The 23,655-nt window shown below is 49.2% G+C and overlaps 1 protein-coding gene across 11 annotated transcripts in view; it reads right to left on the reverse strand.

Moving 5' to 3' along the window:
- Nucleotides 1-23,655, reverse strand: part of SULF2 (sulfatase 2) — a 129,897-nt gene that overhangs the window by 71,540 nt on the left and 34,702 nt on the right. For all 11 annotated transcript variants that reach the window (XM_003826019.6, XM_063601212.1, XM_063601211.1 and 8 more), the window contains exon 3: nucleotides 8,090-8,329. In XM_003826019.6, the coding sequence (XP_003826067.1) occupies nucleotides 8,090-8,329 (240 nt within the window). The remainder of the gene's footprint in view (nucleotides 1-8,089; nucleotides 8,330-23,655) is intronic.

The following is a 23,655-nucleotide window of genomic DNA, read 5'->3' on the forward strand; positions in this document are numbered from 1 at the left end:
GCACAGAACAGAGGCCGCTGCTTCCAGGGAGCTGGCATTTTATTTATTTATTTTTGAGATAGAGTCTCATTCTGTCACCCAAGCGACAGAGTGTAGTGGTGTGATCTCGGCTCACTGCAACCTCCACCTCCCTGGTTCCAGTGGTTCTCCTGCCTCAGCCTCCCAAGTAGCTGAGATTACAGGCTTGCGCCACCACATCCAGCTAATTTTTGTATTTTTAGTAGAGATGGGGTTTCACCATGTTGGCTAGGCTAGTCTCAAACTCCTGACCTCAAGTGATCCACCCGCCTCAGCCTCCCAAAGTGTTAGAATTACTGGCATGAGCCACCACGCCCGGCCTGAGAGCTGGCATTTTAGAAACGAGACAATCAACGAGACAAATGGGCAGAATACACAGTCAGTGGTGTTCAGTGGTGATGGGGGCACTGGTGGGAAAAAACTGGGATGAACAGGAGGCATGGGGTAGTCAAGGAAGGCTTCTTTGAGGAGGCAGCATTGGAACACAGACACGAGGAAAGTGCAGACGTGTGGAAGTTTTGAGAAAAGGAAAGAAGTGCAAAGCACTGTGAGTGGGTGCATGTCAGGTATGGCTGACTGCTTGAGAAGCTGTGGCTGGAGGACAGTGACTGAGGGGAGACCAGGAGGCTGAGAGGGTTCAGAGAGAAGGGAAGGATCATTGGGACCCTGAGGTGGCTGTCGGGGCCTCTACCCTGAGTAGGTGGGAGCCAAAGAGGGCTCTGCCCAGAGGAGAAAGAGCATCTGAACTAGGTTCTGACCAGACCCCTCTGGCTGCTGCATTGAAAACAGACCAAGGGGTCATAAACGCAGAAGCTGGGGGATCCCAGGAGAAACCTGGAACAGGACAGGCGGGGAAGACAGTGGCGCGGATGGGCTGGTGGCAGCAAAGGGGACTCTGGGCATATTTTGAAGGCAGAGCTGACAGGGTTTGCTGATGAACTGAATGTGGAGTGTGAAAGGAATAGGAAAAAAAAAAATCAAGAATGGCGCTCAGGTTTTGGCCTGAGCAACTGGAAAACTGGAGGTGCCGAGGAGAAGCCTGTGAGAGGCGCCAGGGAGGCGGGGGACCAGGAAGTGATGCTGGACTCATGCTTGATGTGCCGGGGAGAGCTCTGGGGCGATGGCCAGGAGGCAGAGGGGCCAGGGTGGATGGGGTTCAGGGCAAGGGGCTAAGGGTAGATCCAGAGAGTGGCAGGGAAAGAGGGGCGTTGGGCCACTTTATAGCATCACAGAGGAGGACGGCCCACGCAGCAGCCCTCCTGCCCCTGCGGTCCTGAATGAAACCGCTTTAGGGAAAAAACAAGTCTTATTTGTTGGGGATGCCAAAATGCCTAGCGGGCGCCTTTCCATCCTCTTGTGTGAGAGGGCGATGGGGTGTCCCAAGTGTCCCTCCATGGTGGGGTCATCAGGACACAGAGGCCCCCCAGACCCTGGTGAGGGTAGCTGCCCAAGGCTGATGGCCAGGTTCCGGTCCTCAGCCGACCTCTCTACCCAGCTTTGTGCGAGAAGAGTGAAAATAACTGGGGCGCTCAGGGCCAAACCCCAAAACAGGCTCCAACTGAGCGCCCTGGCAAGACCTGGTCTTGTAAGGAGCATGTACCCCCTGCTCCCCTGACGCATTTTAGAACACGATGCGGAAGGGCAGAGGGCCCGCCACCATCTCTGCGAAAGTCTGGACCTGATGGCAGAAGCTGGGGCTGGGAAACAACTTCAGAACTGCCAGATTCAGGTGTGGAAGGAGAAAGGCATTATCCCAATGGGGAGAAAATGGCACTCCAATCTAGTTCACCAGAAAGAGCTGGAAAAGGTTGCCTTTTTGTTGTTCCTTTTTTTTTTTTGAGATGGAGTCTCATTCTGTCACCAGGCTGGAGTGCAGTGGTGCAATCTCGGCTCACTGCAACCTCCGCCTCCTGGGTTCAAGCGATTCTCATACCTCAGCCTCCCTAGCAGCTGGGATTACAGGCGTCCACCACCACACTCAGCTAATTTTTGTATTTTTAGTAGAGACAGGTTTCACTATGTTGGCCAGGCTAGTCTCAAACTCCTGACCTTGTGATCCACCCTCCTCGGCTTCCCAGAGTGCTGGGATTACAGGCGTGAGCCACTGTGCCTGGCCAGCTGATGTTACTTTTTTTTTTGTTTTTTGTTTGCCAAAGGCAGTGTAGTAAAATTGTGATCGGCACTCCAGTATGCTTTTCCTTATTCTTTCCAACAGCCCTTGATTTCTACCTGGCAGTACAAGTGCTGGGGAAAAAGGGACTCAGCCAGCTGCTGCAGAGCAGGTGACCCACGCTGGGCAAGTTGGCACAAACCATGTGCTTTATACGATGATTGGCTCAGGGGCTGGCATGTGACTCAGGGTGGTCCAATCAGAAGGGATCTCATGCCTTGAGCATTCTGGAAAAGGATGCTCTCTTGCTCCTGCCAGATGTGGACAAGGAGGCACACAGCTGCTGGAGTGCCAGCCACCATCTCCAGACCTCCAGCCTCGTGATATGATCATGATACTCGTAAACCACAAGATCCGACTCTGCCTGCTACTCACCTGTATCTTCTCTTTTTTTTTTTTTTTTTTTGAGACAGAGTCTTACTCTGTCACCCAGGCTAGAGTGCAGTGGTGCGATCTCGGCTCACTGCAACCTCCGCCTCCCAGGTTCAAGCAATTCTCCTGTCTCAGCCTCCCCTGTAGCTGGGATTACAGGTGTACATCACCATGCCTGGCTAATTTTTGTATTTTTAGTAGAGATGGGGTTTCACCATGTTGGTCAGGCTGGTCTTGAACTCCTGACCTCAGGTGATCCGCCCATCTCTGCCTCCCAAAGTGCTGAGATCACAGGCTTCAGTCACCATGCCTGGCCTGTTTAGGGAGCAAAAAATTCAATGTTTTTGAAGCCAGCTGCAGTCGGGGTTCCTGTCCGTTGGATCTAAAGGCAATCTATTGCCATGAGCATCACACATCTTCAAGAGCAAACAGGGCAGCCAGGAAGTGTGTTCCCTTGCTCAAGCAGAACTCACACATCAACATCACCTCCTCAGAACCGAGGGGGACACAGCCAGAGTAAAATTGCTGAGTGGAAGGAGATGTCCATTTTCAGCTTTGCCAGAAATTGGCAAACTGCTCTTCAAAGTGGAGGGAACAATTTACCATCATACTGCTAGCGCATATGATTTCCTGTTTTCCTACATTCTCACCAACATTTGGTGCGATGGGACCTCTTCATATTTGCCGTGGTCATGGCTGGGATGTGATAATGCACTGTTGGCTGCGTTTGCATTTTGCTGATTACTAGAGAGGGTGAGCACATGCTGCCACATTTTGATCCATGAGTGCAAGTTACCATGACATTCATCAGAACACTGGCCTGAGGTGGGCTGTGTGATGTTGTGCTATTGTGCAAATCGTCATCGTCATTGCTAACTTTTTTTTATTATTGTTTTTTAAAAATTGAGAAGGGATCTCACTATTTTGCCCAAGCTGGTCTCGAACCCCTGGCCTCAGGTGATCCTTCCACTTTGGCCCCCCAAAGTGTTGGAATTAGAGGTGTGAGCCACTGCACCCAGCCATCATTGCTAAATTTCCCAAGTGCCTACCATGACCATGTACCAGACACTGTTCTAATATATTTAATCTTCACAAAACTCTATGAGTTAAGTGACATTATTAACTGTGGTTGAGGTGGCCAAGACACAGAAGCTAAATAACTTGTCCAAGTTCATGCAGGCAGAAAGCAGCAGAGACTGGATTCGAACCCAGGCAAAGCTAATGCCCTCAACCACTCTGCAGAGAGCTGGGAGGTGTCTCATTCTGGGAACACTGTACAACTTTGACTTGTGGATATATAAGTGATCACAGGCAGGGCAACAGCACTTCAACTGCTGAACTGTGTTAAAGGATGACTATAAAACCTTTGTAAAAACTGAGGATGTGGCGAGGTGCAGTGGCTCACACCTGTAATCCTAGCCCTTTGGGAGGCCGAGGAGGGTGGATCGCTTGAGGTCAGGAGTTCGAGGTCAGCCTGGCCAACATGGTGAAACCCCGTCTCTATTAAAAATACAAAAAATTAGCTGGGCGTGGTGGCACGCACCTGTAATCCTAGTTAGTGGGGAGGCTGAGGCAGGAGAATCGCTTGAACCCGGGAGGTGGAGGTTGCAGTGAGCTGAGATTGTGCCACTGCACTCCAGCGTGGGCAACAGAGTGAGACCCTGTCTCAAAAACAAACAAAAAAACAAAGAAAACAAAAAACCTGAGGATGCAATTGATCCTTCCAAGGGTATTCATATCTGAGATCCAAGTCCCTCAAGTTGTAAGAAGCCATACAGAGAAATATTCATGAACAAATTGATATTTATCCTGCTTAAACTTAGCTTCTCTCATTTTGTCCTTTGTCAATCTCCACTGCAAACATGGAGCCATGCAAAGCAAGATCACTGCAAAATGAAATTGCAAATATTTTAAAAGATGCAGGGTTTGTAAAATTAATTAAAATGACGCTGGAAGATAGCTCAAAAAACACATGCAAATCCACTGACGAATAATTACCTGGTCTATAAAGATACTACATGAAGGAGAAGAGACTATTGAGAAGGATGATGAAGTATGAGATGCACTTCACAGGGGAAGATTCAGATGTCAGAGAATTAGGAGAGGCCCTTGAAAAAATTGATCAAATCCTCAAATACTTTTGCAAAAATGTCCCTAGTGAAGTAAAGGATATCATCTTGTGCCATCCATTTCAATTTGTGAAACACATTATATTCCTCCCTACACTTCGTCAATTCACTTGCTTGAAGAATCAACTCATTAGTTGCAACTAGAGCCCAATATTTGTTAAATATCATTAGATGCAACCTAACAGAGGGCCGGGTGCGTTGGCTCATGCATGTAATCCCAGCACTTTGGGAGGCCAAGGCAGGTGGATCACTTGAGGCCAGGAGTTTGAGACCAGCTTGGCCAACATGGCAAAACCCCATCTCTACAAAAAATACAAAAATTAGTCAGGCGTAGTGGCAGGCGTCTGTAATCTCAGCTATTCAGGAGGCTGAGACAGGAGAATCGCTTGAACCCAGGAGGCAGAGGTTGTAGTGAGCTGAGACTGTGCCACTGCACTCCAGTCTGGGTGACAGAGCAAGACTCTGTCTCAGAAAAAGAAAAAAAGAGATGTAACATAACAGAGTTATTCTCGAAACATTGTAGTTTCATTTCAAGATCAAATACCTTACTAAATACATTAAAAGCACTATTTATTATGAAATGTTGGTCCACTTAAGTAGCATTTTTCTGGGGTCAGTCTTCCTCAGTTTGGGCTGATCTCCTCTATTCAAACGAGTATCACAAACACAAATGGCTAATAACCGTTAGGGTGGCCTAGACTTCACTTGTCCTTCAGTATCCATTTTCTTCTTCTCCCACAGTAAAATAACTTTCATCTGGGCAAATGTCCACCTAGAATAAGACTACATTTCCCAGGCCCCTTTGCTGCCATGCATGGCCATATGACTTGTTTCTCACCAATAGGAAATAAGGAGAAATGGAGTCGGAGTCTCTGACCACTTCATAGAGCAGCGCCACCAGAACAACTTGGAATTTTATTTGACATCCCCGGTCTCTCTCACCCACACAGCCAAACTTAAATCCAACTGAACCAACTTTGCTAGGTGGCCACATGAACACAGGGTTTAACATGGCTGAAGACTCAGCAGGAACAATTTACTTTTGGTCCTTGGGGGATTACAAATTTACAGTATATTCTAATATGTATGTACAAATCAATCTAAAAGGAAAAAATAATCTAAAAGGTTTTGAATTCATTATAGGTTTTTGTCATTTTTCTTAGTCAACACTGATCAGTATAACATATCATGCAGTTGGATCTTTAAAAACATTTCCACTTTAAACAACAACTCAATATAAAACTCAAACCTGAGCTTCCTAGCTGCCAGGGCAAAGAGGGAAACTATACAGGGTATGTGGCTCTTATTATGTAATAACAAGGAGTACACCAGTTCATCAGACTAAACAGGTGTTTTCAGGGTCCTGAGTTCTGAAAGTAAGGCTGGAATGGGATTCTTTGTACAGAGTGGCATTCTAAATATAATGAATAAAATTCTCAGTGGCAGTTTTACAAAAACGTAAATGTTCTCGGTATCTGGCTCTTTACACTTGACATTACGCTCCCAGTCTTCATGAGGGTGTAATAATGAAGCATAGTTGAATAAAAGCACTTATTTTAGGGAGACAGCTTTTTGGTGATTTGCATACATTCAAGGACAAGTTTGGGAAATCCACTTTAGAGAATGTTTATTCTTGAAATGATTGATTTTCTCATGTCGCCTGTAAGATTTTGAAACACTAGCCTTTAGCTCCCGCCCTGAGCCCTCAAAATGGCACAGAATATATGAGTTTCCTTTCAGTCTGATGAATACTATTTCCACGCCCCCTCTGAATTCCCATGATCTTGCATTCCATTTTGATTATGCCACAAACACCTCACTTTGACTCTGGGCAGGTCTCTTTTTTGGGCTGCAGTGGCCCTGGCTGTGAAATGAGGGGGATTGATGAGAACAGGTCTAGGGTCTTTACTGATCTTCCAGCATCCAAAACGAAAGGTTTCTGTACAGACCTTTCACCCAGAGGTTGTGAAAAGACAGTCTGTGAGCCACACACTCACCCCTCAGACATATTTTCTTTGGCCCCCAGTATACATTAAAGAAAAAATAAGTTGTGCCGGCATATTTTAAAATAAGATTTTCAGTGAAATATTCAGACTTTAAAACATTTCAAGGCTGGTCACTCTTGAGTGCATGGCTGTACTTTCTAGACCCAAGTTGCAGGTGCATCTTCAATAAGGGCCCACTGCTCTGCTGCGGGCCTGCCTGTCCTGCTTCTGCTAGCAACATCCAGGCCCCCGCCAATCATCTAGGGTGGTGGCCATGGTAACTTCTGACACATGTGGCTTTCTGCAGAGGCTCAGGGGAACCAACAGGTGGTTGATTCTGCATAATGGCATGCACAATACACACGAACAAGGTATAGGAACGAGGCCTTTCTAGTTCTCAGCAGAACACACTTTCTAGGTGATTCTGGCTATGGGATGAGGCTGTAAGAAGACACACCTTACTGGCTTGCTCCCCACACCAAAGCATCCCTGCCAGCCCACACTGTGTATCTGAGAGGAAGCTGCCCAGCCTCGAGGGCTGCAGGTCCAGCGCTGCGGACAGGGCTGAAGGAGGAGTCCATCCTTCCCTTGCGGCACTCCCACCCAAACAAACCCCTTGTCACTTGGATGCAACTTCCTGGGGTTGCAACATCTGAGCCACAATATCTTGATTTCACAACCGCCGCGGCTTCTTACCCAAGGCGGGGAGTATTTATTTATTTTTAATTAAAGCAAGTTAAATGAATTGAGTCTGGAGGGTTTTGCAATGGTGCTAGAGGTAAGTGACTATACTGTAATTGCATCTCTACCTCAGACAACCAGCCTGGCAGGTGAGCCTTCAGAGCCCACCAAAGACCTCCTGCAGGATAAGCAAACAGGAACTGGGTCGCCCTCCACCCAGGATGACACGGGTGAGTGTGGACAGTCAACCACCATGTCAGTTTCTGCACCACCTTGGTTACTGCCACGTAGAAAGCGACCACACAGCCCCATTATCTGTTCCCCTCCATGAATTCCCATCCCCCACCCCTATGTTTTGGAACCTTCTTCCAAGCTGATGGTTTGAAGTCAACGAAACAGTCCCTGATGGGCTTAATAACTATTAACAGAGGATGCAAACTCATGCATGGGCACCTTATGGCCTCTCCACACTATAATTCATAGTTTGAAAAGACTCACTTTTTTGGGGGACTCAAATTCCTTTGACAAGGTCACTTTACATCACTACTGTAGGCAAATAAATCTGTATTTCTTTAATACACACAGAAATAAATGCACAACTCTGAAATTATAAGACAGTTGCTCTAGGGGCTATCCAGAATCAACTCGGGTACCGCAGTGGTGTGCAGACCACACCTAGGGACGCCCGCCCTGGCTGTCACTCCCTTCCTGCACCTGCCCCCGTCCCTGCTCACCTGTCCGGTAGCCGGTGCTATTGAGGTACACGGCAAAGGTGCGGCTCTCATGCTGTGCCTGCCAGGAGGGCGAGGAGCAGTTCTCGTTATTGGTGTAGGTGTTGTGGTTGTGGACGTACTTGCCGGTGAGGATGGAGGAGCGTGAGGGGCAGCACATGGGTGTGGTCACGAAGGCGTTGATGAAGTGCGCCCCGCCCTGCTCCATGATGCGCCGGGTCTTGTTCATCACCTGCATGGAACCTGCAAGTCAAGGGTGGAAGTAAGGCGCAGGGCAGGAGACCCGGGGGGCACCGGCACCGGGGGGCTCTCAGCACGTGGCATCCCTAGGTTCTGGAGTGGGCACATTCTGCAGACCTACGGGGCAGATGGGGCAGGGGCCACTGCTGCACGGTGGGACCGTCCTGCACAATCAGGAAGGACCCTGGGTCCCGAGTCCACCTGGACACTCCTGAAGTCCAGGTCTGGAGTCTGGAGGATTTTGCAATGGTGCTGGAGGTGAGTGACTGTAAGTGACTGTACTGTCACTGTCCTGTACTGTAATTGCATATCTACCTGCAAGGCAGGTAAAAACCTGTTTATAAATGACCTGAGACTGAAATCAAACTGTTTTACAAATTTTAAACACAACATTGTTTTTGCAGGGTATTAATATACATTGTTTTGTTTTTTCTTTTGGAAACCAACCACCGTGTAAATTGAGGGAAGATTATACTTTCTTTTCTTTGGAACTTTCCCAATAATTGTTTGCTCTTACTGAAATCTGGTCACGCCAACCTGGTGGCAAACCTTCTCCCTGAGTATTCCCTGGCTGAGGTGCTCTGCCATCAGCCACAAACCCTGCTGGGCTCTTGTCCACATTTTTCTTCGAGCCTGGAACCCACCACCCCTCACCCCAAATCCAACCCATCGGCCTAGTACACCTCTCGTAGGGAGCCTCTGGCACCACCCTGGGCTTGAGAGCTCTGAGCAGTCTTGTGGCGTGTGTCCTGAGTACTGATCATACCCCAGGCTTCGAGGTTTCGGTCATGCCTGCTCTTGTTTCTTTCTTTTCTTTGTTTTTTTTTTTTTTTTTTTTTTTTTTGAGACAGAGTCTTGCTCTGCTGCCCAGGCTGGAGTGCAGTGGTATGATCTTGACTCACTGCAATCTCTGCTTCCCGGGTTCAAGCGATTCTCCTGCCTCAGCCTCCCAAGTAGCCCCTATACGCAGCTAGTTTCTGTATTTTTAGTAGAGATGACGTTTCGCCATGTTGGCCGGGCTGGTCTGGAATTTCTGACCTCAAGTGATCCGCCTGCCTCTGCCTCCCAAAGTGCTGTCATTACAGTCATGAACCACCTTGCCTGGCCATGCCTGCTCTTGTTTCTCAACCAAGCTGTAAGCAGAGCAAGACACTTAGGAAGAAAGGCAAGAAGGAAGGAAGGAAGCAAACGAACGTGTGTGGGAGCCCTACTGTGTGCAGGCCACGGTCCCAGGAGGGCAAAGGCCATGTGCTCCGCTCAGCGCTGAATCCTCAGCACTGCTGCCGTGTGTGACACACAGTGGGTACTCAACATAGGTGTGACGAGTGCATGCTCAATTGTATGCTGTGGTTGGTACCCAGACCCTTAGTGATTTGATGGAAATATTCCATGGAGACCCTCTCTCTTTCTTCTATGGCCATCCTTGGTTTTTCCCCTTTTCCTTGCAGTTCTTAAGGTGTGCAGTGGGTTGAATGGTGCCCCCGTCCCCTAAAGATAAGACCATGTCCTAATTTCTGGAAGCTGTGAATGTGACCATATTTGGAAAGAGGGTGATATGGTTTGGCTGTGTCCCCACCCAAATCTCATCTTGAATTGTGGCTCCCATATTTCCCACGTGTTGTGAGAGGGATCTGATGGGAGACAGTTGAATCATGGGGGTTGTTTCCCCCATACTGTTCTCTTGGTAGTGAATAAGTCTCACGAGATTTGATGGTTTTATAAAGGTTTTCCCTCTTGCTTGGTTCTCATTCTCTCTTGCCTACCGCCATGTAAGATGTGCCTTTCACCTTCTGCCATGATCCTGAGGCCTCCCCCGCCACATGGAACTGAGTCCATTAAACCTCTTTTTCTTTCTAAATTACCCAGTCTCGGGTATATCTTTATCAGCAGCATGAAGACAGACCAATACAGGGGGTCTTTGCAGATGTAATTAAATTGAGGCTACTGAAATGAGATTTGTTCTGGATTCCCCAGGTGGGCCCTAAATCCAGTGACAAGTGTCCACATAGGACACAAAGTGGAGAAGACGCACAGGCACAGACGGGAAGGCCACATTCAAAGGGAAGCAGAGACTGGAGGGATTCACGTACAAGCCAAGGAACAAGGAACTCCTAGGGTCCCCAGGGCTGGAAGAGGCAAGGAAGGGCTCTCCCCTAGAGCCTTCTGAGGAAGCACAGCCATGCTAACACCTTGATTTTGGACTTCTGGCCTCCAGAACTGTTGAGAGAGTAAATTTCTGTTGTTTTAAGCCACCCAGTTTGTGATTTGTTAGGACAGCAGTGGGAAACCAAAACAAGGTCTACCAGGCATGTGAAGGCTGTGATCCCAATCACCTAGCAACCCCCTAGAAACCTGAAAACAAGCATCAGACCCACTGCAGCCTCCTGGGATCTGGGGAAGGCCCTCTGCTCAGCAATCAGCTGCTTCTACTTTAAATTTTTACCACCAATCAAGTCACCAAGGTCGTGCCCTTGAGGTCCCAGGATTGCACATTGGCTGCCCTCCCACCTCCTGGCCCCTGCCTCAGCCGTACCCCCAGCCTGGGATGCTCTCACTCCTCCAATCACAGGGCTACCTCTGTCTCCTTCAAGTTATTGATCAGACACCACCTTCTTGGAGAGGCCTTCTTCCTGGCCTGTATTGAAACCACCTCCTGCAACCCATAGCACTCTCCACTCTGCTTCCCCGCTCCGTGTCTCTCCACAGCAGTTACTGTCCTCAAACATAAGTCATTTTGATTTCACTTATTTGTATGTTGCTGCCTTCACCACAAGGGCAGGGACTCAGCCTACTTTGTTCACTGCCTAGCACAGTGCCTGGCACATAATGTGCTCAACAGAGACCAGCTAAATTAACACATAAAACACTATCTTACACTCGGGTTTTCATATCTCAGGAGTCCAAACCAGTTGGTGTCCACAGATCTGTGTGTTGGTGTCTTGTAGAGTGGATTTTAAAAATGTGACATTAAATAGCATCACACAGAATACGTGCTCTCCAGTTTGCCACACTCCCCTGTGCTCCCTACACTCTTACACCACCTGCACCCACTCTCATTACCTGCCCGACCCCTGAAGGCTTGGGTGTTGCAACCTTCTGATATAGCTAAGGAATTGAGAGCACTCCAACTTATTCCTGGGGAAGAGGGCAGTCTTCTATGCCAGTAATAATCATTATAATTAATAGTGGCGACTATCACTGGCTGAATGCTTATGGCTGGGCTGAAGACATTCATCACTTAATTCTCCCAATGGCCCATTTTACAGAAGAGGGAACTGAACCTGGGGAGCTGAATGACTGGCTAAGGCTGCACAGCTGGGAAGGCAGTGAAGACTCAAGCCTAGCAGAGGCGGGGTGCTGAGTTTCACATTCACAAAATGTCACAGTCACACGGGAGGTGGTAACAGTGTCCTGAGGAAGTGCAGAGAGGTCCCCATGCTCTTGGTCCACTCTTGGCTTCAGTTAAGCTCAGAATGGTCCCTTGGTGACCCAGAAGGGGGTCCTCTAGTGGTGACTTCATCAGGCACACCAGGGGTGGGGGTGGCCCAGGGTCACATCACCAAACACCAGGGATGCCGGTGGTGTGAAAGGCCACTGGGAGCTCCAGGCAGGGGGTGGCATTGCCTTAGATTAATTGCGTGGCTTGGTTTCCTTCTACTTAGGGCAAGTAACCTTAGCTTTTCCTTTAGGGTGGTGGAAATCCTCTTAAAACAACAACAACAATAAACAATTGCAGCCGATTTTTAAAAAGTAAATAATCGTACAAGTGGCACACAGATATATGATGAAAATTGTGAGGGAATGATTAGAATTTGGCAATCATTGGCTTGGTACAATCCGGACCTGACATCCCTTGATGTGTGGCTTGGTACAACCCTGACATCCATTGATGTCATTCGGCTGTCGATTAGACCTCAGGTGCCACACCCACAGCCGAGCCCTGATGTCACTGTCCCTCCTGCTCCTCCCGAAGCCACTCCCCTTTCCTCCGGGTACTTGGGCAATCATCTTGGCTACGGTTCCTCCCATCTTTCAGTTCCCACATCCAATCCATCAGCAAAGCCTGTTGCCCTCTCTTCAACGTAAACATCCACGATCGGACCCTTGCCACCTCCCCCGTGGGCCAGGCAATCATCCTCTCTCCCTGAAATCAGGCCAGTTGCTTCCTGATTGGACTCCAGTCACTTATTCCCCACGGTGTAGCCAGAGTCTCCTCTCCTGACACTCTCCGGGGCTCCTGCTCACTCAGAGGAGCCCAAGTCTTTCTGGCCATCCACAGAGTGTGGTGGGACCCAATCCCCTCCCTCCCTAACCCCATCCCCCTCTCCACCCACTCTCTGCAGCCACAGGGTCCCCTGCTCTGTCCACAGACTGACCAGGCGTGCTCCCATCCCAGAGCCTGCGCCCTGCTGTTCCTTCTGCCTGGAAGACCTCTCCCCCGGAGCCCCACAGCGGTGCCCTCACCCCCTTCTTGTCTTTACTCAAAAGTTCCCTTCTCCGTGGAGCCTTCCCTGGCCCCCAATATTTTCTACTCCCTTCCTTGCCTGACATTTTCAACCCTGCACTCATCATCTAACACACGATATACTTTTATGTATTTATCTACTGATCCCGTTTGTTGTCCCCTGTGACTTTTGATGGCTCCACAGCTTAGCCTAGAACAGTGCCTGGCACGCAGTGGGTGCTCATAAATATTTCTTAAATGCACGAGTCCAGGGCACCCCAAGTGGAATCAATCCTTTGCTCCCTGGTCCCAAACACTAAGGAGAAAGGATGAAGCAGCTGGTAGTGAGAGCTCAGCCTCTCTCGGTCTCCAGCGCCTGCAGAAAGGACAAAAGCTGGCCACCCACCTAACTGGTCAGACCCTTCTCCTGGAAGGGAACGCAGGGCAGGCCGTCACCTGATGAAATCACCTGCACTCCGCAGCCCCCAGTGCTGCCTTGGCAAACAGTGAACAGCCTCCAGAACCATTTCTTGTTTTTAATGGGCTCAGATCCAGGGTCTCCAAATGCTTAGATCTCCTTCCTCCTCATTCCAGAGGAAGCGAGCTGTGAGGTGCTCTTGGCCAGCACTCACCCTTCCCAAATCAGCTGGCGGAGGAGCGCTGTGTCAATCCACGAGTAAAGGACAACAGTGCCCCGGAATGACAGCAGCATCTGTGCATGGGCAGTGCTATGTGCTAAGCCTCCCCTTGGGGACAGTAACCTGCTTTATTAAAACTGCCATAGCGACGAGGCTGTGTAAACCTACCTCTGTAACACAAAAACATATGATTTCATCCCCTCGCCCAGCCCCAGCCCTAATGCAGAAGGACAGCTCCGACGGGAGGGAAGGACCTGAACGACGCGGCCACACAGAAATGAAAAGGCCAGTTTTCAAGCTTTTCAATGCAGCTGGGCCAGCCAACCTCAACTTCTTTCGTCCAACATAAACCTGGGGACATGCAGACAAAAACAGACCCGGTTTCTTTCCATGACCAAACCTTCCCACCATACTAGGTTGAGGGTGAGGTCACTCTGACACCTCTGTGACTCTGATGGGCTGGAGAGGCCTCACCCCCAGGCCCATCTGTTGGGATTTAAACTTGGGGGCCCAAACCACCCAACTGCTAGAATGCAGTTTCTCCCATGACACTCCTGAACTGCCTCCCCATTCACGGTGGCTTTTTGGGGGCCTCTCTGTGTACCACTGTGCTATGATTTGTTTGATATTTTTATTTAACGTGATTTAAGAAAAAACCCTTTAATCTCAATCCAAGTTAACTACGTCGAGTTAGAGAATTAAGGTGTGAATTATATATATATATTTTTGGATGCACCATCCAGTAAGTCCATCGTTGATAAAATCAATATTTTGCTGACCTGCCACAGATGACGACGTTGCCAGTGTCATAGGAAATGCTGAATGAATTTGCCCTTCTAAAGGTCTAAGTCAGAGCAAACACTATCTATGGGGACTTAGCAAGGTGCCAGGGAGTTTCAGGATTCAAAACATGATTTTTTTTTTTTTTTTTGCCATTCCTGAGGCTTAGGTGGCTCCTATCTGTTGGAGGCCTGCTTCAGCTGGGAGCAGGGGAACCCTGTACCCCTCCCAGACAAACCCCTGCGGCCCTCAACTTGGATGATTTTGATGTATAACTAGTGAGATGCCTTCCTATGGCTAGTTTCTTTAAATTATAGATATTATTAGAGTCTGTGATGGCAGGGCCTCCTAGAGAAAGCAGCAGAAGGAAGAATGGGGCAGGGAGAAAAATAAAGGCGGAGTCAGTAAACACAGGACCTTGACTTAAATTCACTCTAATCACTGTTTTCTCTGCCTGGACTATTGCGGTAGGCTCCCAAGCTGTTCTTCTATTCTCCGTTTGGTGGCCAGAGGCTTTTTCTTTTGAGACAGGGTCTCACTCTGCTGCCCAGGCTGGAGTGCAGTAGTGCGATCACAGCTCACTGCAGCCTCGACCTCCCCAGGTTCAGGTGATCCTCCCACCTCCGCCTCCTGAGTAGCTGGAATTACAGGTGTACACTACCACACTCAGCTAATTTTTGTATTTTTTGTACAGGTGGGGCTTCACCACGTTGCCCGGGCTGGTCTTGAACTGCTGGGCTCAAGTGATCCTCCTTCCTTGGCCTCCCAAAGTGTTGGGATAACAGGCATAAGCCACCATGCCTGCCTGGCCAGGACTTCTTTTAAAACAATCAGTGAAATCATCATATTCGTTGCTCTTTGTCTTCCACTGACTGCCTGCCTCACTCAGAGTAAAAATCAAAGTCCTCCCTCTGTCCTACAAGGTCCTCAGTGATCCGGATGCTCACTTGCCCCAACTACAACTCCTACTGCGCGCTCTCTCTCTAAACTTCCTCTGCTCCAGTCACACTGACCTCCTCCTTGTTGTTCCTCGAACACACCAAGCATGCTTCTGCCTCAGGACCTTTGCACCTGCCACTCCTCAGCCCAGACTCAGTCCCTCATTGCCTTCAGGTTTCTGCAAATATCACCTTCTCAGCAAGGCTTTCTCTGGACTGCGCTGATTAGAATCATGCCTTCCCCTTCCTTCTTGCCTTTTGCTGCTCTTCCTGGTGCTTCCGTGTGAGTAAATGAAGAGTAAACATTCTTAGGGGACATGCAGGCTACAGATTCTTAGGGGACATGCAGATGCCTTTGGGGTGAGTGGTGTACACGGTGGGTGGGGAGTCAAGGGCTATCTCTGCTTTGCATTACTTGGATATTTTAAAGTTTTGCTTGTGTAATTTTATTGATTGTTTTGAGATGGAGTCTCCCTCTGTCTTTCAGGCTGGAGTGCAGCGGCGTGATCTCGGCTCACTGCAACCTCTACCTCCTGGGTTCAAGCGATTCTCCTGCCTCAGCCTCCCGAGCAGCTGGGATTACAGGCAAGTACCACCATGCCCAGCTATTTTTTTTGGTGTGCATTTTTAGTAGAGACAGGGTTACACCATGTTGACCAGGCTGGTCTTGAACTCCTGAATAAATAAAAAATAAATACATGCAGCAAGAGGGCCACAGGTTTCTAGAACAATGGGAGAGGGCAGGATTTGGCACTTGGCATTCCTGCACGGGTCTGCAGGCCTGTCTGTGTGCTACCCCTGTGTGAAGCAGACCCTAGGATTTAGGGGAAGAGGGCACACAGTGGGCTTTCTATAGATGACCGAAAAATCTATAGATGGTCTTGAACTCCAGGGCTCAAGTGATCCTCCTGCCTTGGCCTCCCAGTGTTGGGATAACACTGTTATCCACTGTGGCCACTGTTGTGGCCACATATCACCTGCTATACTCTACCTGGGGCCAGTCTGCTCCCAGGGGCCCCCAAGCTGTGCTTTCTTTCCTTGAGGAGAGGGGCATTAAGGTCCACCTGGCATGGGGCAGGCTGAGGATGAAGGGGGCACCACACACCCCTCTCCAGGCCGCGTCCTTCTCCTGATTCCTCTCTTACCTGTTTTGTTTTCTATGTTAAAAGGGTTCAGCTGCTACAAATGAACATGTGTATAACACACACACAAACACATGCACATACACACTTCGGTCCTAGACTGAATCACCAGGCCCTTTTTCATCTGTAGACTTTGGGTGCCAAAGAGCACTGAATTGAGAGGCCAAGAATGAGGTGTGAACTGCCGTAAATCACTGACTTTGAGCCTCAGCTTCCCTGTCTGTAAAAACACAGCCCATAAATAACTTTAGGTATAAGGTTTGACTATGAAATTCTAGGATAGATTCTAGAACCTATCACTATGTCACCATACTCAATAGGATGAAAAAGGTTTTCAGTCAGAAGGCCTGATTCCAAATCTTGATTTTTGCCACTTCCTATTAACCAGGTACCTTGTGCAAATGATTTAGCCACCCTGCACCTCAGTTTCCCCGTCTCGCAAAGCGGGAGAATAACAGTGCCTCCTTCTCAGGGTTGTTCTGAGTTTTGAGGGGGAAAATATATATATATATACTTTTTTAGTTCAATGCTTGACATACAGAAAGCACTTAATGCATGCCAGCTTTTATTTATTTATTTATTTACTTATTTGAGACAGAGTTTCTCTCTTGTCACCCAGGCTGGAGTGCAATGGCACGATCTCGGTTCATTGCAACCTCTGCCTCCTGGGTTCAAGTGATTCTCCTGCCTCAGCCTCCCGAGTAGCTGGGATTACAGGCTCCCACTATCATTCCCGGCTAATTTTTTGTATTTTTAGTAGAGATGGGGTTTCACCATGTTAGCCAGGCTGTTCTTGAACTCCTGGCCTTAAGTGACCCACCTGCCTTGGCCTCCCAAAGTGCTGGGATTACAGGAGTGAGCCACCATGCCCGGCCACATGTCAGCTTTTCAACAAGTATCATCTCACACAGAGTTAAAAAACGGAGTCCCTCTAGACTAAATCTTGTCTGCATGTGTGTTTGATTTAGGTCTGCCCAAAAGGAAAGGATTTTAAAAATTGAACGGCCTTTTTCTTAAATTGCGAGATTTCACATCAATTCAACTTTCTGGCTTTGCTTGAAAAATGCAAAGATCTGGCTTTGATGGGCCCACGGTGGGCTAGACCCGAGTAGCGAAGGCCCACTTGACAAGGTCTTCCTCCGGTCTTCCACGGCCCCTACCATGCTGACTTCCTCCTTGCCAGCACCTGCCTAGCCCTGTGGGCGTGGAGTTTGCAACCCTTAGCTGATTCAATTCCAAGTGAAGGGAGCAGCTAAATAAATCTGCAAAGGTAACGCTCTACTGGGGCCCAGAGACCTGCAGAGAACAGGCATTTAGCGGGGAAGAGAGGCTGCGGGGTCAGGTACAGGTTGGAACAGAGTCTTGACCTGGACAGGTGGGGGATGAAGAGGGCTATGAGGTCGAGCCACAGGCAGGAAAGAACCTGTGTCCTGCACTGACCTCTGGCTACTGGTGTCCACCTAACAGGCTGGAACTCATTCAGCAGCCCTCTCCTGGCCCTCAAATGTCCCTGGAATGTCCGCAGTGCTGTAGGATCAGCTTGTGAGCTCCCTGTCATGCCCAAGGCAACACCTGCTAATGGGCTGCAGCAGGCTGGGCCCGATCAGACCTGACCAACTGCCCCAGAATAGCTCTGTCTCCAGCAGAGGGGAGAGAAAGGCCTGGGGCACAAACAGCAGAAATCGGGAGCCACACTTGGGCAAAAGAAGGATGAGTTCATGTCCTTTGTAGGGACATGGATGAAGCTGGAAACCATCATTCTCAGCAAATTATCACAAGGACAAAAAACCAAACACCGCACGTTCTCACTCATAGGTGGGAATTGAACAATGAGAACACATGGACACAGGAAGGGGAACATCACACATCGGGGACTGTTGTGGGGTGGGGGGAGAGGGGAGGGATAGCATTAGGAGATATACCTAATGTAAATGACGAGTTAACGGGTGCAGCACACCAACATGGCACATGTATACATATGTAACAAAACTGCACGTTGTGCGCATGTACCCTAGAACTTAAATAAAATATATATATATACACACACACATAAAAAGGGAATCTCTTATTTTTCACCTAGTATAGATGTGCTCACTGCTGCTGGTGGCAACTCTTGCTGTGCCTGTAACTCAATCCAGAATAATTACACTGGATTCTGGAGACCTGTTGCTCACAGGTTGTTGTTTTTCTTTTGTTGGTGCAAAGGTGAACCATTCCTGACTCTTGGACATTACAAAATAAAGACAAATGTTATTGCTGGTTTCAGCTACGAAAAGCCAAGGCTCCAAATCGGTTCCTAAACCCAAAATCAATTAAGCAGATGTCGAGGAGGCAGGACTGAGATTCTATTAATAAGCATCGGGTTGTCAGAGAGACCATGCAGTTAATTTTTTCTCCGTTGCTTTCTGCTGCCTCTGGTTGCAGAAGTTCCTGGGAGAAAATTCTGCTATGGTCATCGTCAACCATAGCAGAGAGGTGGCAGAGCACATGTGGGAAAGGGCAGGGCTTGGGTGTAATTGACGGGGCTCTGCAATGATTGGTCATTTCCTCTCTGAGAAACTCCACCCAGAAATATTCCTCTAACTCAAAATGCTACAATCACCATCCCTGGGAGGGGATATTTATTCAATGGGGCAGGGCTTCCAGGGTGTTTTCCCCACTTTTCAGAAAGGGCTACGCAGAGCTGCCGCCCAGCCACAGGCCTGGTGGGTGATGTTTGCAAAGCAGCTTAATGTCCCCCCTTCCCCACCTCTCCCAATCTGTTCCTCCTGCCCCCGCCTTCCCATCTCTGTAAATGGCACTGCCATCTGCCCAACGGCTCAGCCAAAAACCTAGGAGTCATCCCCGATTCCTCTTCCCTCACCCACCCACTCAGGATCCATAAAGCAAACCCTGCCGACCTTCCAAGCAGCACCGGAATCCACCCACCTCTCTCGCTCTGCAGTGCCCCGTCCTGCTCCGTACCACCAGCATCTCCCACCTGGACTGCTGCAACCACCACCTGATCTCCCTGCTTCCGCTCTTGTCCCTGGGCCACCCTCTTCACCTACAGCCGGGGTGTGCCTCTGAGAACATGCACGCATAGCTGACCAGCTCAGAACATTCTGGGGACCTTCCATCGGGCGTGCAATCAAATCCAGACCCTGCTGCATGGCCTGCTGGGGACCACCAGGTCTCCCCTGTCTGCTCTCTGCCGCCCTCTTCCCCATCCTCCTCCCCTTCATTCCCATGTCCTGCTGCCCTCCTCCAACGTCCTGGGAAACCTGTTCCTGCCACAGGGCTCTTGCATGTGCCGTGCTTCTGCCTGCAGTGCTCCTGCCTCGGGTTTCCACATGAATGTCTCCTCATGACGCAGGTCTCCCCAGTGTTAGGCCACACAACCCCACTTCCCACTGCTAGGGGAGCTGCCCTCGCTGGGACCCTTGCTCCTGATCTCTGGTGTTGCTGAGACCCTCAGTTGCCCACAAATATCTCTTTCTCCTTCTTCCTCTGATCAGGCTGTGACTTTATTTTCAATGCACCCAGCTAGGAAACATTTCCCAGATTCCCTTATGGCCAAAGATGTGCCAGGAGCCTGCCTGCTGCCTTCCAGCCCTGCTCTCTGTCCAGTTCTCCACCCCAGGGCACTGGCCTGGAGGTGCTGGTTCAACAAGCCCCTTCGCTCTTTGGGCTTTGGGTTGGATTTGACTGACAAGGGCCCCTGGCAGGAGATCGGAGAAAGAAGAAAGTGAGGTTGGTGGACAGATTCCTCCACCTTCCTCTCTGTGGTGCCAACAGAGGGTGACAGCTCTTGTGGGGTGACCCTCTGTGTCCCTGGGTTCCAGTAACCTCTTGTCCCACTGTTGCTAATTAACCTGGGGCACTGCCCTATCCCTAGTGGTTTCCTCGCACTTGCTCACACCTTAGCAAAAAACACTTAAACCGTCTTCCAATGATTCAAATTTGCATGTGCTTTATAATTCTCGCTGAGATCATGTGGCTAAGTAAATAAGATCTATTCGTGTTGCATGTGACTTCTGAAGTGGTTTTTTTTTTTTCTTTTTCCTGCCCTTCTGCCTCTGCTTTCTTCTTCTTGCTGCCTAGAGTGTGGCTATGAGAGCTGGAGCTCCAGCAGCTGTTCTAACCACAAGGTGACTTTGCAGATGGAAGCTACGCAGTAAGTATGATGGAACAGAAAGGCAGAGAAGGAGCTTGGGTCCCTGATAACCTTGAAGCCACCAAGCCAGCCCTAGACTGCCTACCTCCAGACATTTGTATAATTCTGTCTTGTTTAAGCCACTGTTATTTTACGTTTTCTTTTACATGCAGCCAAACCTAATCCTGATACACTTAACTTCCAGAACTCAAGTGATCTCCCAAATGTTGCTGAATTGAAAAAAAATCATCTTACAGGAATGTGCTTGGCAAGCTGAACACCAGTGTGGGTCCGAATGAGCCTCTCTTCTTCCTGAGATAACCTGCATCCACATGTTTTTTCTCCTCTAGTGATCAGCAGCAGGAAGGCCAGGAGGTGGGATCTCAGAGAGGCTGAGCTGGAAGTTACCACTGATCTGGTGTCTGGAATCTGGGTATGTTGTCCTGGGCTTCCAGCCATCTGGCCCCTACAGAGAGTACTTGAGCCTGCGATTTGGAATTGATCTCCTGGATATCAGGCTGTGGCACAGGGTGTGGTTTCCTTGTGTTCACAGATGGAAAGTGGAAAACAGGAGGCTGGCCAGACCTCTGCTACATCTTTCTTTCAAAAGCCTGCCTCTCCCACTGGACAGTTCTCCAGGCTGGATCCCTGCAACTTTCAGGATCTGGGGAGGGCCTCAGATTCAGTAAAGCACAAACAAGCACACAGTTTGTATACGATCCCCACCGTGCCCTACTCTAAGTCCACCCAGGCCTGGGCCTCTCTCTTCAACGTCTGACTGATGTGGCTGCCTGTTGGACAGTTCCTGTTGGCTTTTCACAGGCACCTGCAACTTCCCAGGTCCAGAACTGAGCTTTTTTATTTATTGATTTATTGATTTATTGAGACAGAGTCTCGCTCTGTCGCCAGGCTGGAGTGCAGTGGCGCGATCTCAGCTCACTGCAACCTCCGCCTCCTGGGTTCAACCAAATCTCCTGCCTCAGCCTCCCGAGTAGCTGGGACTATAGGCGTGTGCCACCACACCCCGCTAATTTTTGTATTTTTAGTAGAGATAGGGTTTCACTATGTTGGCCAGGATGGTCTCGATCTCCTGACCTCTTGATCCGCGTGCCTTGGCCTCCCAAAGCGCTGGGATCACAGGTGTGAGCCACCGCACCCGGCCCACAGCTTCTAACCATGGTTTTCCCCATCTCTGTACACAGAAAATCCATTCTCATAGTTTTTCAGGCCACAACCTTGGAGTCATTCTCAACTCTTCTTTCCCATCCCTCATCAGTTCCATCAGCACTTGTATCAGCTCTACCTTTGAAATATGACCAGCACTTACTACTTTCCTCACTCTGGTCTGAACCGCCATCATCTCATGCCTGGACCATTGCAATAGACTCCTCATTGGGCTCATCTCATGCGTGGACTGTTGCAGTAGACTCCTTACTGGACACCCTGCTCTCATTACACCTATTCAGTCTATTCTTCTAGAGGGGTCCTATGAAGACACAAATCAGATGCTCAGTGTCCCCTATTGGTGTCCATCTCACTCAGAAAGCCAAAGTCTTCCTCCCATTCAAAGGCTCATGCCTTGCACGGTCCATCCAACCACCACCTCCCTATTACCGTTCATTCTTCCTGCTGCTCTTGTGCACGCTGCTCTGGCCTCTTTGCTGCTCTGAGCCTGCTGAGACCGCATCTGCCTCAGGGCCTTAGCACACACCGTTCCCTCTGCCTGGAGTGCTCTTCCCCAGGGATCCCTCTTGACTGGTTTCCTTACCTTCTTTGCTCAGATTTCCCCTTCCCAATGAGACCACCCTATAGAAAATCCCAGCGATTCTTTTCTCCACCTTTCTCCTGGTTGATCGCCCCTCCTGGCTTCCCCTCCTGGCTTTATTCTCCTCCTCACTTTCTGCTCTTTTATGTACTATAGATTCGATGTGTCTTGTTAACTCTTGCATTAGAATGTAAGCTCTGTTTAGTTTGTTTGCTGTTGGATCTCCTTTGGCATACAGTAGGTGCTCAGGAAACACCTGCCGAATGAATAAGTCTGGTCCACAGTTTGAGGAGCTGCTTCAGAGAGCGCCATGTGAGGGTGTCACGAGCATCTCTCTAACTGGACTGCACGCCAGCTACCTGCCTTCTTCTGGCACTAGCTTCTGAATTTTCCTTTGGGGAATCTGCTCTATCCCAATCCCAGTCCTCATGGTTCAAGTGGGGTTGGCTCCAGTCCTGGCTCCAGGAATGTGCACGTGACTCCATCTGGCCAACCACTGTGTTCCATTCCCCTGAATCTGGTTGACCAGAAGTCCCAGACAGTGTCAGACCAAAAAGACTCAATTTGGGTACTCTCTTCTAGGTGAGAGAAGCTCTCTTTCCACAGGGATGGCTTGCACCTGTATGGTGTTCATGTGGGTCTAGTGATGCCAGGAATGCTGCCTGGAGAGCTGCCCTGAGAGTGAAGCCAACTTGGAGGAAAGCTGAGGTCAGGGAGATGGAGGGACAGAGGCCATCCAGAGACAAAGCTCCTAGATCCAGCCGCACCTGAAGCTCAATGTATACTTGGACTTATTCATATGAGTCCAATAAAGTCCCCTTTTTGATTCCTCAATCCTGCTCGAGTTGGGTTTACATCACTCGTAACTGAGAGAATCCAGGCTGACAGAGAGTGGTTGTGACACACGCGTTTTTAACACCCAGTGGAAGGCTGGTTCCCATGGCACTTTTGCAGGCCCCAAAACCACCACTCAGTTGCTTTTCACCAGCCATGATGGTGCAACTCTGTTCATCAGCAGAGGCAGTAACGGCAGAAGAACCCATGCCAAACTTGATTGACAAGTGTCACTCAAATTATGGGGTATGTAACCATGCCAGGCTCACATACCTGGCAGAGTGGGTGCCAGCTCACCTGCATGAGCGTGGACAGCACTCACCCCACTGTGTCGGCTGGGAGGAGACTCTAATGTTGCTGTTCAGTGCCATGAGACATTTAGATTTTAATGTCGTTTTGATATGCAAAGCTTGCTGTAGACAAACCACACTGTGGCATTGGCCCAGGGTGCTGTAACAGAGGATGGCTTTAACAACCCAAGTGAGAGCAAACTGTCACACACATGACAGGTGCCAGGTATTCCTCACAAGAATGCCAGGGAAACAGATCATCATCTCCACTTTATAGATGAGTAAACTGAGGCACAGAGAGGGCAAATCTTTCCCAAGGACACACGGTCAATGGTAGAGTGAGGATTTGAACCTAGTGGCTAA

This window comes from Pan paniscus, chromosome 21 (assembly GCF_029289425.2).
Source record: "Pan paniscus chromosome 21, NHGRI_mPanPan1-v2.0_pri, whole genome shotgun sequence".
NCBI lineage: Eukaryota > Metazoa > Chordata > Mammalia > Primates > Hominidae > Pan > Pan paniscus.